Raw genomic sequence first — 19,127 nt, forward strand, 5'->3', positions numbered from 1 at the left:
GGGAAGAACCCTACTTCATTTACTTTTTAATAAGAGTTTGAAAACCTTGAAGTTCCATAAGCGTGAAAGCTGCTTTTCCGACTCTGGTGGAGTTCCACCTCAACTTTTTCCAAAAGCCTGGGTAAACAACTCAATTCTAAATAGAAGCAATAAACAAAAATTGTTTATTTTTGTTCAAATCATACCCAGGGCAATGGAGCCTTCCCTGGGCGGCCGATAGGATGAGCCCTCACCTCCTGGGCGCTGCGGGGACAGAGCCTGTGAGATGGGCAGGGACTTGGTCTATTCTGGGGTGATAATCAGGCTCTTTTAATGGCTTTAGGCCTTCAGTCACTTTTTGTTCTTTCCAATGAGGATGGCGTTTTTAATTCCCCTCGCAGTCTACCGGCAGCGTGTGCCGTGAGTGGAGCCCTGACTATGCAGCATCGCGCGGGAGGGGATAACGGAGTCCAGCAAATGCATGGGAAGTTCCTTCAGAAACTCAGTTCCCTCCTAGTGCAGCCGCGCTCTTCTTCAGCTTTTTGTTTAATCTCTAGGTACAGCCGTTGCCGGCTCGTATGCAAAAGTGTTAAATGAAGCCAGCTCAAGGACTGCTTGCCATCTCTGAGTGCGGCACCACACAATGGGCTGGGAATGCCTGAGATCGTTTCCTGTCCTGCCTTTCATATCGCTGAACTGAAACCATCACTCGTGTCAAAAGCAAGGACTGCAGATGAAAGGCCAGTGCATTAAGACAGCACATAATTGTCAGTCTCCGAGTTTCTGACATTAATCGTTTTACTTAAAGAAGGCGGCGGAATGTTTTTTTGTGTCCCCCCCCACCTCGACTGACAACACACAGGAGATAGTCTGGAAAAAAATTAAAAAAAAATAATGACTCAAAATTTTTGCTAATTAAAAGTAATGTGTTTTCCCATTTTTTGGCAATTTGATAACACAAAACACTTACTTGGGGGCCACAGGGGGAAACAAACTGAGACGGATAAAAAATGTTTTGTGTTCATCCAAGCAAGACTATGTTAATGCACATTATCCCATTAATGCACATCAACATCGGGAATAAGCGCGCCAATGCAAGCAAGAAGCATACACTTATCATCATTTGATAACATGTTTAATGACAGATTGACGGTTGATTTGCAAATGTGAACTGGCATCAATGTTGCTAACTTCAGCTTCTGCCGCCTCCTCTGCTATGCCAGCATATTTATGTGCATAATTTGATTTCGCAGCCACACTGTTAGTACATTTTTAATATTAACTATGCAAGAACAGACAGCCGAACTTAAGTTGCACTGATGGTTTGAGTTCATTAGATTGAAAAAGATGGGCAATGATGACAAAGATGGAGATGGCAGCGCAACATCAAAGAGGCAACACTTAACAAACACACTCCATTTTGAACAAACCGAACTAACACATTTCATGTTGTCGGCTGCAGCAGAGCCCTTATGTACAACAGTAAGAAAAAAAATATGCTTCTGCCCTGGGCATACTGACAGCAGCTCTGCAAGAAGCTTAGCAGGCTCCTGGACACACAGTTGTAAGATATTTCACTCATCTATTGCAGGTAAAGGGGTTGATTCTGGTCTGATGTCCGAGTGACAGCAACATAATTCAGCTGACTTGCAGTGGAGTTACTCCTGATTTACACCGGTGCAAGGGAGAGTGCCTGCCTGTTCCCACTCTCCTTCCCTAGTTCGCTCTTCACAGCTGCGATTCTTTATGGCGAATAATAAAAAGATTTTGCTGAGAGCTCAGCTCTTGCATGCACAATGCGCAGAGCAGAACTGCAAGTTCAGAAGCCCTGGAGCCTCGTGCCGCAAGGCGTGGGATGTCCTTCCCGTGTCCCCGGAGCCAGGAGCCCAGCACCGCACAGGACTGCGCTCCTGGTGACTTCCTCTTCTTTGGCGATTCTGGGCAGTGCAATTCTGCGCTGAAGGGAACATGTACCAATGAGCTGGGAGGAGAATATTTCATCCTCTGCTCACATTAATGTCTGGGCATATACTGCATCTAGTATTAATTTGCTTGTTGTGCTGCAATATATAATAAATTTGAGGCAGTAGCTTTATGGTGCAAGTTGTAATTTTAAATTTTATGATACAAACTGACCATCTGCAGGAATCTGACCATATAACCTAAGCCATTCTGCGTAGACTATAATGTTAGTACCTCTGAATCACGGTGAAACTATGATTTAGGCACACAATTAGACAGACCAGGCCCTCAACAATTCTCAGCTCTCTGAATTACTGCTGAACAGCCTAATAAATACATCGCACACAGGTCTCCGTTCTGCAAAGCTTTTAAGAATGTTCTTAAGTTTGACTCTAATGAGCAAAGCACCTATTACAATTACTGTTTCTCAGAGACTAGTCCTGGACCAGAAACCCGTTGTGCTTGGCACTGCACAAATAGAACAAAACCCCACTGCTCGGGTTTTGCTCCTGCTCCTGAGCCCGCTGCGCAGGGATGGAGTGCTGGAGCGGGGCCAGGGTTTGTTAGGAAGCTGTGAGGGACATAAAGTGTCGACTATCGAATTTAATCCCGGAAACACTGCACCCATTTGCCAGATTGGGACACTGAGTAAGAGAGCAGAAAAGGACCTTGCGCCAGTCAGCAGGTCACCCTCACCGGACAGCAGCAGGAGCGTTCCTGGTGCCCCTGTCCTGGTGGCAGCTCCTGAGCAAATGCCTCCTGCCAGGATGCTGACCTGGCTTAGCTGTAGAAACGTCTTGCTTTATTGTCTGTTATGAAAGAAGCTTTAATTTCGGTAAAACCTCTTTGTGGAGGTCTGTGCTCTTTTTAAGAAGAGACCTGCATTGCAGGGAGAACTAATCCTAAGTCCCTGGCTACATTCCGTTCGGGTAGTTTGTTAGGCAGCTCCAGTGGCTGGTGCTGTACAGATGAAGGTGTATGGCCTCGAAAACAAAGAATGTCTGAACAGACAGGCAGCAACAAGCATCCTGGGCGACTTTTCCTAGGCTGAAACATGTGTAGTTGGCTTTTTTTTAGTTTAATCTATTGATACATTAAGGTCCAAACCCAACAGGAGACACAAGAGCGCACCGTGCAAGGTGCTGTACAGAGTTCAAGATGATCTCTCTCTTAGAAAGAGACTAGATAATTTCCAGTGACACAGGGCAACAGGTAGATCTTGCTTGCCCCAGTGAGGACTCAAGAGATCCTGGAAGCTTTCTCAAAAGTGAGGAAACAAAAAAACCCAACAAACCACAAACAAAAAAAAAATGGGAGGAGGAAGGCAGGAAGGCCAGCAGAGAGAAATGCAAGAAGTAGCCCAGGCCAGGCTCAGCGAGCAGTTTAGACTCATTTTGTTGTCTTTTATTATCAGTGGGCCGTTCAGAAAGGCACAGGAGCAGCGGCATTTCATGCCTGGTGAGCTGAGCAGCAGAGGAGGAGCTGGGCAGCCTGTACCCAGCAGCCTTGATAATTGCTCTGTTAACAGCCTTGTGCTGCCTCCTCCTTACCTAGGCTTTAGCTACAATTAGAAATAAAAACATATCCCAGGGAGAGGGAATTGTGGCCATTGCTCACTCAAGCCTGCTGATGGAGGATGGAAATGGGGAGAGCAAGAGACAAGTGCTATTTCCAGGCTGTGAAAAGGCTCTCCCCAGTCCCAGCCCCAGCCCAGCATGACCACAGCATGTTAGGTGGCATTGTGGGGCGGGGGGAAACAGCTTCCAGCTCTACGTTTGCCCTTCGGAACGACTGAGCTCCTACTGTGACCGTGCACTTACAACGCTGGCTGTGGAGAGCTCCAGAGAACGGGAGCCCAGAGCATCACCTGCCTGGAAGAACCATTAGTTTTCTCAAGTCACAGTTATCTCTGCTACTGCATTTGCGTCCTCTTTCCTGTCTCGTTTTAGTAAGTTACAATTCTCCCACTCTTGTTACTGAGTACATGCAGATGCCACTTTGTTCCATGTGATTTATAGCCAGTAGCTAATGTTCAGTTATAATTCCCCATTTTAGACATGAAAAATAACCTGTAATGCTCAACACAAGGGCCTCTCAACAATGATATATAATTTAAAAATTAACATGAGGACAGAGGAGACACGGGATTTTGAACTAGGGACTCTCTCATTCAAAGGTTAAATCTCTACAAGGTGAGCTAAAGGAATTAGTTGAGTTATTAAGTAAATGCCTCTGTTATATTTTCCCAGTACATTAGCTGTTTCAGCCTTTTCCAGTTCAGCTGTGTTCAGCCCCAGCATGTTCAAAGTGCAAATGCTCATGGCACTGTATTCACACATTTGCTTTTTTTCAATGTCAAACAAACTGGAGCTTTTCAGAGTTAAAGGTCAAAGTGGAGGGCCCTTAAGAAAATCTCCTGGGAAATTATGTGATTGTTCTTATGTCTTTATTGTATATAAAACCAGGCTTCATACATGGCTCGCCCTTTCCAAGCATCTTAAAACTATAAATGAGTCGTGACTCATTCCTGCAACACCTAAGTTATATAAGTGGTCTTGTTAATTTACTGGAATTTCTTGCATAACTAATCGTTTCCAGGATCAAACTCTGAAGCCTCTGAAACCTCTGAACTGTAAAGAGCTCCTTTAGAAACAGAGAAGTTAAATCCCAACCTCACACGATGAGTCAAAAGCAGAACAAGGGACAGAACCTGCATTACCAGACTCTCTCTGCCAAATGCAAGCTGTAAACCCCTCTTTTGTCAAAGCTCAGCAATTCAGAAAACACGCAGGGGGAACAGGGAGTACGGAGAAGGAGCTTGGCTGTGGAGAGGTTTTGGAGGTGGCATTCCTTTCCTGTCTGTTTTCTGTTACAATAAGATGATGTAGCTCATATCCTAGGTGTCTCTTGCTGCACTCTGGTTAACCCTGTCTCACTCCAGCACCAAGTATTACATTTATGGATTACAAATTTATTGACATTTGACATTTGCATCAGCTTTCACCTGATCAACAGGAGCTTTGGCTGCCAAAGGGAATTATTATGGAAGATTTCAACAGCCATGGGAATGCCAAAAAGGTCATTAAATCATATCGGAAAAAACAATGTGTTCATAGCGTTCATACATTTAGTCTTGCCAGTAAATCTTCTGGTTGATGCTTGGACCACCTACTGATGATACTCGAAGAGAAGGAGTAACAGGGAGAATCGAAGAGATGAATTAAATTAAAACCAAATGACATGAAGCCTGGCACAGTGGGATCTTTAATTTTCTACTCTATGAATCCAGAATAAGCAAAAAAACAAAACAAAGCACAGTGGCTTGACTTTATCTAAGTTAATTCCCTCTATATTAGCAGGGCTTAACTAAATAATCCTGAGTAATGTGTGCACCCCACATTATTGCATGCAATTTGTATGTGGGAGGTGCAGGATTCAGAAAACATATGGCACATGGAAAACAAATGACAGGGTGTGCTTTTACACTCTCTTTGGCTATACTTATCACTCTTGTTGATATTTTTTTCCAGACATGAAATACGAGTGTAGGAACTTTCACCCTAATCCCTTTGGAAAAGTACTGAGAGCTATTTTTTTGTGCTTTTGTGATTTATAGAAGAAGGCCACCACATAATTCCTGGGAGAACAGACAATGTTTTAAAAAACACTGATCAAATAAACAGAATTACCTCCCCCATCATCTTTTCCCTGGAGGACAAACCTGGGTCTTGCACTGTAAAAGACCAAGGCCAACAATTAGGGCTCCATAGGACTACGGAGGGAAGTGAATGACTGAACTGGAAGCCCACCCACAGCCTATCTGCCTGTGTATGTCTAGCCTAGGGTGAGCTTCACTGAAGACTTATCCAAACGCAGCTGTTTGCCCCTGAGCTGAGCGAGCACGAAGGAAGTATTCAGTTTGCCCTTCTCCAGTGGGAGAGCGGAATGTTCACTTCATGAACATAAGCAGAAACAGGACACAGTATTGTTATATCTCAGAGGGACTCCTCTTCTGTGATGTCCCTTGGGAGGTAGGCCAATCGGTGGGTAAAAGGCAACGCCAGTGTTTTTAATGACCCTGTAAAGAAAGTTGGTAGCCATGAGGACACAGTCCCAACAGTGACCAGTGCCAGTAGCCTGCCTTGCCCCCCTAGAAATACAGTCGGTGTTGTGTAGCCACTGTTGCGCTTGGAGCACTGATGCACATGTGGGTACGGGGAGACTGTGCAGGGATTGCATGAAGAGTGGCAGAGGGCAGAGACAGGGAACTGGACAGAAAAGTTCTTGTAAATCTTGGCTTGAGAAAAGAAAGACGTGGAGAGGTGGAACTGTGTAATGGAGATATCTACCGGCAGCTGTGCACTACACCAGGATATCAGTTAACATGTACTGAGACAGATAATTTCAGGTAGTCTGTGTTGCTCATGGTATAAACTTTGGAGTTTTCAGAAATAGGGAGTGTTTGTGAGTTTTCATTAAATGACTATGAAAACAGAAGTTTCACATTTGAGACTTCAACAGTTCTCCAACAAGAGAGGGGAAAAACACTTTTGTCTGCGCACAGAGTACTTTGGAGTTTTAGAAAGGCTGAAAGCAAGCCCAGAAGGGATCAAACTAGTACTATCCATGAGCAACAGAACAAGCAGTTTTGCCTCCTCTGAATTTCTGGCCTATGCTCTGCAGTAAGACTGCAAGTCCTGCTCTGCATACACTGAGAGAGAAATCTTTTGAGGGTGGAATTTTTATCACGTCATGGAAAACTCCCAGAGAAAGCAGAACAGAGAACGGAATAAAGTGTGATGCCCTTAGGTTAGGGGGCTTGATACCCCTTCTGCATGCTGGGTGTGATTCATTCCTTCTGCGTGTGCACAAGAGCAAGCATGAAGGCTCAGCCCTGTTCTGACTGCTGTGGGACGGTTTGTAGATCCTCTGTTCCCTGACTTGGGATGAGGCACCTCCGGAGCTTGCCCCAAGAGACCTCACAGTTGTGCCCAAGTTTCTGCAGCAGGAAGGCCTCTTGCAGGTTCTCTGCAGCTCTAGGAGCAGGGGAAGATGACCTCCTCCTGCTGAAGAAGTCCCTGAACTGTAAACCTGGAGGCTGGGAGAGTGCTCTGGAATGGTATCACATGTCTGTCCTGCTCTTACATTCTTATACAGGTCATGGTCAGAGATAGGATGGACACAACGGACCTCTGACGTAACCCTGTATGCCTCTTCTGATGTCCTTACCTCACTACTATTCAGCTGTATGAGAAGAGCACAAAAATGTCATAAAGAAAGTCTTAGCAGTGTTCAGCTGTCGGGCACATCTCCTGTTACAAAGGATTGTGCATATTTAGGGCGAGGGAATAGAATATGAACACAAAACATGGCAATCGTTCACTTATAGCTGGAGGCTACGGGCTCCACAGCACAGAGAAAGCTCAGCCTGGCAGTGATGCAGAGAGTGAATATCCCAACGGTGAGCAGGGAAGCTCCCTCAAGCACCGGGGCTTTTGGAGCTCGAGGGACTGCATGGCACAGTGTAATGTGACCTTGACCTTCACCAGATGGTGCAGAGCACTACTGGGAAAGGCAGAAGAGGGGAACAAAAGAGCATGTAGAGGTCATGGCCTTCATGATCTCTCTATTTTGACTGAGCTTGAAGGATGAACTTTTTTCGTTCTTCAATGCAGCCTAAACCCGCCGTTTTCACCGACTCCTGGAGCTCTTGTACGGTTGTGTTAGTCATGGATGAGTGTGGTGGTAGAAAGGGAAACTGGAGGTAAACCGTGTCCACATACCCTCGCCTTTCTCTTCCCGGCCTGCTTTGCCTCGCAGCTGCTGCTGTGTGCACAGAGTTTCCATGCTGGTCACTTGATAATAAATCAAAAAGTGACTGCTGGGGTAAAGGGGCATGGGGACTCCGAGCATGTGATTCTCTGCAATAGGCTTCCCAAAGGACTAACTCCTTCTTCTTCTTCTGCACCCCGCTCCGCTGTAGCAAAGCCCCAAGCAAATGGTCTTGGCTGGCCCGAGAAAAGGCGGGCAAGGGGAGGCAGCCACTGCCACCGCACAGACCACTCTGTCACTTGATCTGACGCAGGTGCTGGAAGAGATGGAGTGGAGGGAAACAACCACAACAAAGCCACTCTAGCCACCTCTCCTTTCCCTTCAAAAATGTCACTGCAGCACCCTCCACTTTCTATAACAATGTTTATCATTGTTCTTCGATTGTCTGGGACAATAAATGGTTAGAAATGAGCATATATCACCAGGAAATCTCTGCCTGCCCCTTCCCCCAAGCAGTGTCATAAAAACGTACAAATTCACATTAATAATGAAGTGCATTTCCCCGAGAAGCCACTGTGTATCTCAGGGAGAGCAGGCAAGGTGGCAGTTGCTGCAGAGTTTCCTATTAAAGAGCAGAGCAAATACTCATAAATCTGATGAGGGGCCAAAGCACATGTTAGGGCTGTCTCCCTCTTAATGGAACCTTTTCTGAAATGAAAAAAATATATATCTCGATACATTCAGGGTATTCATTAGACATGACAACCTCCTCCACTCCCCCATCCTTCCCACCCCCACTCCTGCATGTGCTGACCCCTGGCAGAAGAGCTGGCGCTGAGTGCTGGCAGGGAGGGATTTTGGAGGTGAGGGGGAATTGTTTTGTTTTAATAAAGGGATTGTGTAAATCTACTACGATGAACAAGTCCCCTCCTGGCCCCATGTCTCCCTCCTTCCCTCTGCTCCAGCGAGCTGCTGCTGTTCCCTCTGTCTCTGACCACCGATGTGTCCTCCTCATGGCTGCCCAGCCTTTGCCATGCCCACGGCTGTCCCGTCTGTCCATCTGCCGGGAAGGCGAGCCGACAGAGCCAACGCTGCGCCCCAGAGCAGGATCCCTCTTGCAAACTTGAGCGTAGGAAACCTTTCTGCCCCCTCACACCTTCAGGGGCTTGGCCAACTCACGGTCTTGGGAAAACACAATTCTCCAGACACGGGGAGGTGGCAGGAGGCTCTCTCAGGGGCTCTGATCTTGCTACCTGGTGCCATGTCTTAATGCCATCATGGGCTGGAAACTCAGGATCTGCTGCCCCTTTTTTGACGGTGAGACGCTCTTGAAAAAAGGAACTCTGTCACAATTACGACAAGCTCTGTGCCGCATGTCGCTTGTTCTACCTCATTTCTCTTCTCACAGGCAGGGTCCTGAGCTGGAGCTCGACTCGTGTGAATCCTGCGAGACTCCGCTGATGTGTGAAAACTAGTGTAAAGGCCTGATCCTTCCCCAGCCAATGGACCCTGCCTACATGCACAATCAGACCCAGTTCTGAACCGAGGAGATGGAAAGAGAAGGCAGAATGAGGCCTGAAGACTACAGCTTAATAATCATGAATTATCTGTTCATTATCCCAATAAATAGTGAAAAATCTCTTCCTCTTTTCCTCCTCCCATAAAGCCATATCTGTAATGTTCCTCATTTTCCATCTGTGCTCCATCATATTTGCACTGAGTGATCATCCTGCTAAATTACATTATTTTTATTGAAAGGTGCTTTTAAGGGCTGGATACCGCTCATGTCTTTTCCTTTTGTTATTGATCTTTGCGATTTGATTGCTGAGGTGTAAAATGTATAAATAAGTCTCAGACACCCTTCCTTTGAAATCTCATTGGGTAAAAATGTTCTGCTATAGATTATGAAGGCTGTAGCATTTAATAATATCAGACGCAGCAAGGAGAAAGCAAGATCTTGATATCCTTATGAATACTGAATGCTTGAGGAGGTAGGTGCTATTCAAGGTCAGTTAAAATCTGGTCGAAATACTTAAAAGTTGCTGTTTCTGTGAGCAGAAGGCTTCCTGCCTTCTTGGGGCAGGAACTGTCATATATAGTATGCCCATACAGAGCCTAGAAACTATATGGGTTGACCTCATGGGTTGGATGCGCTAGTGCAATGTTAAATAATACCGATCTTAATGGCAACCTGTAGTATTGGTAAAAAGCAAGTAAATCTGCACTGATCTGTGCAGACACACTCTGATGTATCATCTGGCCTGACCCTGCTCTCAGGGAAGCCAAGAACACACTATTACTGGTTTTACAAGGACTATTGCTAGATTAAAAAAATGCTATCCAGGAAAATTTTGAAGATTTAAAAATATTAAATTAAAAAAATATCCTGATCTACCACTTGGGGAAACAGTGATAAATCTCAAAGGATTAGGGGAACTGAGGCTTCACCAGAACAGGACTATTTTGAGGGATGAGTGATGGGTTGGAGGTAGTTCCTTGCTGAGAATGGGCTCTGTGTCTCTCCTCCAGCACAGCAGAAAGACCAGCCTACTCCTCTTCCTATTCCCCTGTCTCCTCTTCTCTGCTTTGTGGTGCTCAGCAATTTTACCCAGTTTATACCAAGAAAAGTCTATTTGAAAATGGGACTTCCCCACAGAATTTTTTTACCATTGAGAAGTCATCATTTTCCACCAAGAGGTTGTCAGAAAAGTCTCATTCGAACTGAATAATCAAGACTTTCATTGCAATGAACCCTTTCTTTTTGGCTGATGACGAGGTGAGAACCCTCAGTTTTGTAGGTAAATTCTGCTTACAAAATCGTGATGTACACAACTTACAGGCAGCTGCCTCCCATCACGTCTGATGCTCCTGAAAGGGGTCTCTCAGTTTCTAATGTTTCTTGGTAAGAAGAAATGAAAGATGACGAGCAAGCTAAATTCTCTAAAATATAGTTTTGGACGACTAATTCACACAATTATCCTTGCCCGTGTAACACCAACATTGGCTAATTGTGGAACATGATGTTCGGAGCAGCTCCTACTGTTTCAGAGGAATGAGAAAATAAAATCCACAGAAGAAAAAAATCTTCTATTTTGGTATACTTAACACATACAGTTATCTACGTGTCCTATATATCATTTAACAAATTGCTTTGCAATTCTTACAGGGCGTGGTATAATGACTGATTTAAAATCACTGCATTGCTTAAACTGCATTGTTCTTCATCAAGTTGAGTCATTTTTATGTGAAGTGTCAAGCTCTCTAACAAATAACTGCTGCCAGACAAATCAAGTTCCTCATCTTAAAGCTACGGCTAAATAGTTTATAGCTTTAATCTGCTCACTGAGGTGTGCAGTCTATGACAGTAATTATAAATGCAAGGAGAAATTATAGCTGAATGCTTTAACTGCATTAGGAGCCATTTGATGAACAATCATGATTGCCTGCTCATTTTCAACAATAGAGGGCAAGTTAGTGTCAGTGCATTAGAGGATTTTCAGTTCTGCTCTGCTCTTTCTTCCATTTACCACAGAATGTCAGTTGTCTCCTATAAAGTAGAAAAAAAGCACTGTAGAAGCTTTAAACTTGATGGTTAAAAAAAGACAAAGGAGGAAACAGAGAGAAAAACTGTTTATCATTATGACTCATTTTTTTGTTTTGCAGCAGCCTTACTTTCAAATTAGTTCATCTCAGGTAGCTGCTTGTTTACTTATCAGGGTCTTTTGAAAAAGAAATCTCCCCAATCAAGTTGGTAAATTTGACTCTAGAGAGACTTATTTCTATAAAAAGTTGTAGATAAGACCACAGATAGCTTTGGTTACCAACCAGTTTATAGCCAATCTCACCTGAATTTAAAGTGAGAAATACAATTCTGCCTTGTCTTTTTTTTTTTTTTTTTTTTTTTTACTCAGGACAACACAAAAATTCTAATTTAGTTGAAAAAATGAACAAATGTTCTTCAAAGGTATAAGTCCACATACAAATTACTTCCAATTAAAGCCATGTTCCATAATGTTCGTGGGTTTTCTTTGAAGAATAGCAATAAAACCAAATTTGAAGCAGGTTAAATGAAAGAGAATAGAAACATCTGACTGTTGTATATTACACATAATTTTACATTACTAAACCCATATCAGTTAGAAGAATTCAAGAAAACACCAAAGATGAATATAAAACAGATATAAATGTCTTTACATTTAAAAAGAATTTATAGCAAATTTCTTATTAAAAGCCTCACAGAGGTCTTAAAAATAAATCCATATACATAACACATTTTTCTACAGTACTAAACCAGATTATTAATTTATATTTTTAATGATAGCTAAAATTTTAAAATATAACCTTTAATAGTAAATTTTATTGAAATATAGGAAGTATTTTATATATTTCTATACTTTAAGTACTCTTTCCACGGTTTTATTTCCATTTATTTCCATATATTTTCTCTATTTTTATTTCTATTTCACTACAATATTGCCTGGAAGAAGTATATGCAAATGCACATGCGTGTTTTAAGAATCTCAGTATGCTTTATATTTCTTGTTTCTAAATACTGTGCTCTCCTCTATGTTATTATTCAAATGTATACTGAATCTTAAAAATAACATGGTAAGAATAAGTAAACCCTGAAAATCCCTGTTTTTTGATTTAGTCTCCTTGCAGATCTCAGGAAGAAACCGTATGGATGAACTCTGGCCTTCACAATTCTAACATAGTCAGAACTTCGATAGGCTTACGGCTCCAAAACTGTAATAAAATCCTTACAATGCTATCCAAAATACCCCATCATTTCATACAATTTGTGCTATCATGCATACCAACTAAAATTATAGTTCCAGATAACAGTGCTATCAGTCTGTCATTGCAATTTAAATATATTTTTTCAAAGGTAACATACAACCTGCATCTTGATATAAATTAGAAATGGATGAGTATTAAGAGGACAGCGATTTCTCAGTACCCAAAGGCAGGAAGGACAGTACCTTATTTGTGTAGTTACATATTGCCTGAATAATACCCGCGATGTGTCTGTGCAGCTTATTACAATGCAGGAACCACTTTTTTTCCTTGGAGCTTTTTTTTTCTTTGTATTTGTTCCCCAAATCTTCAGAAATAGTAGCATGTTTATAAAGGTGGGTGTTTGGTTTGCCTCTTACTAATAACACGGTGCTTTTAAGACCAAATCTGAAAGATTTGTCATGTATTAAGCCATGAATGTGCCAAAATAACTGTTATATTAATATATTTGGCAGATAGCTTTTGTTTGATAGTACCCAAATTATTGGTTTGCTCTGATATCTCTTGTATGAAAACTATGAATGTCAGAATCTTAATAATCATTAACTGGTGGGGAAGGAAATAAAGTATGGTATATTTTTCCTAACCAATCTCTTGTAGTCTTCTGATATTTTGTCAGGTATGTTGATTTTGAATGGTCAGATAAACAAGGAACACGTATTTGTTGAGTTCTAACATTGGGTGAAAAATGCCAAAATGGAAACTTAAAGGTTTTAGCCCTCTTTAGAAAACAAACTCCTTTTGAGTTAGATGGAATTTTGCTGGCTAAAATATGCAGGAAGGATAAATCCAGTCAAATGCAGACAGCACGCACAAGATGTATGCAAAACTTAAACCTTATTGCGCTTGAATACTGACGTTATACTCTATAGTAATAGCTTCTATTACCCATCCCAAAGTAACCCTTTGATTAGTGGTTTAAATTATTCAAAAGTAGCCTTTTTAATGGGGCTTAAGTGATGCATAGTCCTTGTGCTGGCTCTGTACACAGAAATTGTTTCTTAAAACTTCATGAATATTTGCAGCAAACAAATGTGAAATCTTCACACAAACGGGTATTCATCCTCAAAGTGCTTGCACCCTTAATTAGCCAGAGAATAGCCACAATAGCAGGTGGCGTAAGTGACAACTCACAACACATCTTTAATTTTGACTGTCTGACAAATTCATTTTCCGAATGTTATTCAAGTAATGAACACGTTGGAGAAAATCTGAATCTGCACATGATTATTCTGCAAACAGAAGAGGAGCCTGAGTCTGCTGGAGATACTGTTGGGAATGACTAACAGAGCCTTGCTGGAAATAAACTCGTTAGAACAAAAAACTTCTATTTGGACTTTTAGTTGATGTTCTGCATATTTATTTAAATCAAGAATATTCAAGTTTGTGAATCAAGTAAAATTAAAAATGCAAAAATTGTGTGTCATCTGAATATTACATTACATGTTATAAACATTGGTTGTGGCAGTACTCCGGTTGGTGTATCTTTCAGCAAAGAATAGCAACACTAACGTAGAAGTATCCTACTAACAGGTCTTTGAAATATTAAGCTTGTAAAAAGATCTAGCTGCTTCCTCAATTAAGCATTAACCCCCCCCCGGGTTATATGAAAACTTGCACTGAAGTCAGTGACGTTTATGGATTGACTAGCACTCCCACCAACATGAAACAAAATATAATCAAACATCTTAAAGATTAAAAAAGGAATGATGGAGAGCTAGGTTAAAGTGATGTGACAAAAAAGGCCACTCACAATAGTAAGTGTTTAAGTAAGTGTAAAATATGAAAATATTTTACAAAACGGAATATCCAAATATCAACAAAAGAATAACCAAATTTCTAGATACAAACTTTCCAGAGTTATTTGTAGATTCTTGAGGCTGGGTTTGAGATTATGAGAAACTTGTGACAATTAAGATTTTGCTAATTTGACATTTAAATTGTCTTCTTTTCCCCCATCAAAATCAGATTTACTGGCATGTTAGCATTGAAGGAGGTACTAATCTTTTGGTTTTCAGTGCTTTTTTCATTCTCATTGCAAAGAGTAGCATTTAGTTTTTGCATTCCACATTGAAGCGCACAGGACATGAAACAATTAATTCTTAGAAACAAGAAAGAGAGTGAGAACTGGGAAAACAGCTATTTTGAAAATACTAATAAGAAGCAACTTTTCTATATAGGGCAGTGTGGTTATGCATTTACCAAGCTCTCTTCTTGAAAACATTATAAAATGGATATGTACATGCAATTAGATTAATGAAGCAGGAGTACATTATGCATTTTATACTGTTTTCCTACATTTAAGAAAGTACAAATGTCTTATGAAGCCTCCTTAAAATGATGAAATTAAAACTCGCTATAGAGCATGCATACCTTAAGAGTTATTCTTCATCCACTTCTGCTACAAATTGTGAATGGTGTTCTGGTGACTTGCTGTGTGTTTTGCTTAGATGAAGTTTTACTGCATGTTTGCTCGCAAATGTCCGACAGCACAACTTACATTTGAACTTAGAGTCTGTGTCCTCTTCTCCAGCTATTGTTTCAGGAGACCTTTGAACTGAAACTCTGGAGATTTCTTGCTCTACCTTGGTTTGCTGCTCCACAGCCAGCCTGTTCATGTCTTTCATTTGGAAACCTAGGTGAGATTCTAAGTGGCTAATGTAAGTAGATGGGGTTCGAAACTGAGATGCACAGTCGCTGCAATAAAAGACTGGATGTCCTTTGTCCATGTTTTTCAAAAACTTTGTTCCTCCGGTTTTCCGAAGTTGATACTTGACATTTGCCAACCAATGGCTGATGGTGGTCATTGACAGTCCAGTAAATTTTGAAATCTGCATGCGCTCTTGTGGGCCTAGATCTGATAATAAATATTTACCTTCAGATGTCTGGAAGAGGCTGGAAGCAAACTGAGCTTGCAAAATGAGAAGATGCTGAGGGTTCCAGTTTGACTGTCTGCCCTTCCTTTTATGCAGAGTGGAGACTTCCGTTGAGACATCCTCAAAGCGTCGGACATCTATTTCCAGTTTCATAGATGGGATCCTTGAAGATGCAGCAGGTTTTGGTGTAGTAGCTTTGGGAAGAACTTTGACCATGTCAGCAATGTCAGACAGAGCATGTTTTTGAGGTGGAGAAGTACAAGATTGTGCTTGAGCTGACTCAGCTTTCTTGCCTTTGGATTTGGTCAGGTCAATAGGCTGATCATTGTTTTCAAACAAATAGTGCCTGGATACATTTGCAGGCTTTGGTGGGGTTGGAGCAGGAGATAAAACTGGCTTCTCCATCATATTTAGATTAGGCTTGTGGAACATAGAAATTGTGCTAGAGCTGGGGCTGGAGTTGGATTGAGGCCGTAAAGGCTCAGTGGCTTTGCCCAAGTGATTGTTCAGTACTGACTGCAGCGCGCTGAGAGGGTTGACACAAGGCAGGTCAGACGAATGGTTGGCAGCAGCACAACCATTACTAAGAGAAGATGCTGTTGGTTCCTTGAGGACTGGTTTTTCTTTTCCGCTGTCCTCTTTAATTTTGTCTTCTTCTTTCAAGGGACACGGTTCTGTCTTTTTTGGCTCTGCAGAGGCTTCAGATTTGAGGAGAGGTTCTCTCTCGCTCTGGCTGAGTGAGGCAGGCTCAGGTTGGATGCCCTCTTTAGCATAGTCCTTTTGTACCTCCTCCTTGTCATCAGTTTCCTTCTTCACTTGAGTGCACTGGGCCACATTTGCTGAAATAGGGACCAGAGGCATGACCTTCCACTTTGGAGCTATGGGCCTTAATTTATTGGTGATTGTTGGCCTGATTTGCAGTACTTGGGAACCCACAGGCAAAGACGGCTTAGCTCCTTCTGAGAGCTGATAAGCTGCATGGATGCTGGGATATGCACTCCAGCTGGGTGCTCCATTTTGAGCTTTGTTGATGGCTGTCGTGACAGTGTTCTCCAAGGACTTTAAAATGTCCCCACCACCCTTTGAACCATCTTCTAAATCTTCTTCTCTGAGGTACTGGTATTTCATTGTGGGATCCAGTGGTTTCTGAAGAGTATCTTCATACTCTTCAGTTTTTACTGCTTTCTCCTCTTTGTTTGCGTCATCAGCTTTGTCTTTTTTACTTTCTTTTTTTAGCTCAGAGGTGGGAGCTATGCACTCTGCAGATGATTTACTGGTTGATTTTGAAACTGGGCTGTCATTGGCTGGTGCTTCAGACAGTGATTGCATTTTTTCCACAGCCAAAGGATCCAGAACAAGTTGCTTTCCTTTCTTTGAAGCTGAACTTGTGACTTTCAAGAAATGGCCAGTGACCATCATGTGGGTCGTGAGCTGCTGCAAGGTATCATGGGAACTTCCGCATTCCATACACTTCAAAATCTGGGATTTGCAGGCCTCAAACTGCCATGTATAGCTGGCGCCATTCTGGTAGCCGTAGCGGTTGTTAGATGATAACTGCAGATTCGCATTCTTCTGAGGAGAAAAAGTATCTGAGAAAGACCCTGTCGTGGAATCAGGGGAACAAGGCCTGTTAACATCAAACACACGTTTCTTTGCTGGAGTGACCATTTTTGAAGAAATGGTTGGTACCGGCTCCTTCAAAGGCACTTTTTGGTAATGTTTTGTTTTTATCATATGAACACTCAGATCTTGAAGGGAATCAAAAGAGTCACCACAGAACATACATTTCAGTACTTTTTGTGCATCTTCCTTGTCCATGTCCTGGAAAGCCCTTTTTCGGGGCTTTGAGTAGCTGGTAGGTCTGTGCTTGTCCTTTTTATGGTTGTCATCTTGGTAGTGACCTGTCTCATTCATATGGACTGTTAGTTCTACCAATGTGTCATAGGCAGCGCTGCACTGCCGGCACCGAAACCGGCTGGCGCCCGTGAACACAGTTCCACACATTTTGCTGCTCTGCCTGTAGAGCTGGACCGAGCTGAACAGGTTGGGTTTCGAGACAGGTCTGGAAGGTAAATTCTGCTGTAAGCTTTTTGACAGTGCGTCTTGGTGCCAATCAAAATCAGCTTTGTTCCCTCCATTTCTGTTGTCACAACTCCTCTTTTCAGAGTTAGACAACTTGAAACCCAGCCCTAAGCCTGTCCAATAAGAGTCTGACAGTATGTTGGCATAGACCGCTGTCATTTTGTCCATGCAATCATGTGCTTCATTCTGGGCTTTGGGATGGGCGCTGTTTTTTGGGTCCTGCGGCTCTCTAGAGCAAATGCTTTTAATATCTGCCACGTGGTCACTACTGTCACTTAGTAGTGATTCATTTTCCGCATCCTGGTTAGATATATGACTGCCAGGGGAATTCTGGTAACTAAAGTTCCCTTTCTGCTCAGGACCCACTTCGTGTTCCTCATCCGTGCCAGTGTCATTGCTGCCCTGGAGTTGAGCAGTTGAGTTGTTGTCGTCATCATCATCTTCCTCCTCCTTTATATCTTCCTCTTCCTTTAAATCTTCCTCTTGGACATAACCTGAAATGTAATGTCAATATATGAAATAACTTGTTAATGGAGAATGCTACAGTTCAAGCTTTCTAGTTTCACTATGTGTTTTCTTTATCAGACTTCGTTTTATTCTACTACTTTATTGCCTGTTAGTTCTGGAAGTGAAAAAAGCCAAATGATGTCTCTTTTTATATTGGCAGATGATCGTAAGTCTTTATAACTGCCAGGGATTCTGAGTTAATAATTTTCCTGTCATGGGAGTATAATTCTAACTGTCCTGTAATGGGACAGTTGGAAAATTCATATGTAAGAATTTAAAGTTTATACTAAAAGCTTCAATTCTATCAAATTGTTTTTAGCCTCAGTGAGAGAAAAGGTAGAATTGGCAAAGAACAGAAGAAAAATAACTGCCACAGTCTTCCTGGTTCATAGCATCATCTAGGTACAGTAACCTTTTGCCATTCGAACACCTAAAAATGCACTTTAGAATGTACAGAAATAATTTATATGTCAAAATACAACATCTGAAAGCACTAATAGGCATAAGTGGATCTCTTTTGTTTATAAAAGTAGTGTACTGTGTACCATAAAAGCAAATTGTGCTTCAATAAAAACAAATACATAAATTTCAGGGCAAGAACCCTTGGAAGTTACACAAGGTATTAGGATGTTACAGAGGTAGACCAAAGTAAACTGTAAAACTGGAAAAGTAGAACAAGTCCAGAAAGATTTTCTTTGACAAATTAACTATTTAATTAATAAGATAAATTTGATACTAGAAGAGCCGTAAATTTTAAAATTAATTAAGGAATTCAGTTTCATTTTGTTTCTGGCCTTATATCAGCAGTAATTTTGCCTAAGTTACAGGAAATAACCTGGTTAAAAACAGACTGGAGAATGAGACAAGAGGATTTTTACGGGTGAACTGGGTCCATTGCAGTCAGTGGGTAAATTCACAATGACTCGACACGGTCAGCAGTTCACTCCCAGACCCCCACAAGAAGGGACGGAGCAGAACGAGTGGTTCAGATATGTTTTCGCAAACTGCCAGTGTAATTTTTTTTAACAGCCACTGCACAGCCATTATGCCCAACACAAGCAGACATTGAAACAATTCACTACTATTGACAGCCACTCATCAAAATTAAATGTTGATTTCAGAAGCACAGGTCTTCATGGCAGATAGGTTGAT

At 42.0% G+C, this 19,127-nt stretch overlaps 1 protein-coding gene across 3 annotated transcripts in view; it reads right to left on the reverse strand.

Moving 5' to 3' along the window:
• Positions 1-19,127, reverse strand: part of TSHZ2 (teashirt zinc finger homeobox 2) — a 234,680-nt gene that overhangs the window by 78,436 nt on the left and 137,117 nt on the right. The window contains exon 2 of one of the 3 annotated variants that reach the window (XM_074605044.1): positions 15,011-17,962. In XM_074605044.1, coding sequence (XP_074461145.1) covers positions 15,011-17,962 — 2,952 coding nt within the window. Of the gene's footprint in view, positions 1-13,851; positions 17,963-19,127 lie in introns of those variants that run through there. The other 2 variants (XM_074605043.1, XM_074605042.1) reach the window with 2 other exon arrangements.

This window comes from Larus michahellis, chromosome 12 (genome assembly GCF_964199755.1).
Source record: "Larus michahellis chromosome 12, bLarMic1.1, whole genome shotgun sequence".
Lineage (NCBI taxonomy): Eukaryota > Metazoa > Chordata > Aves > Charadriiformes > Laridae > Larus > Larus michahellis.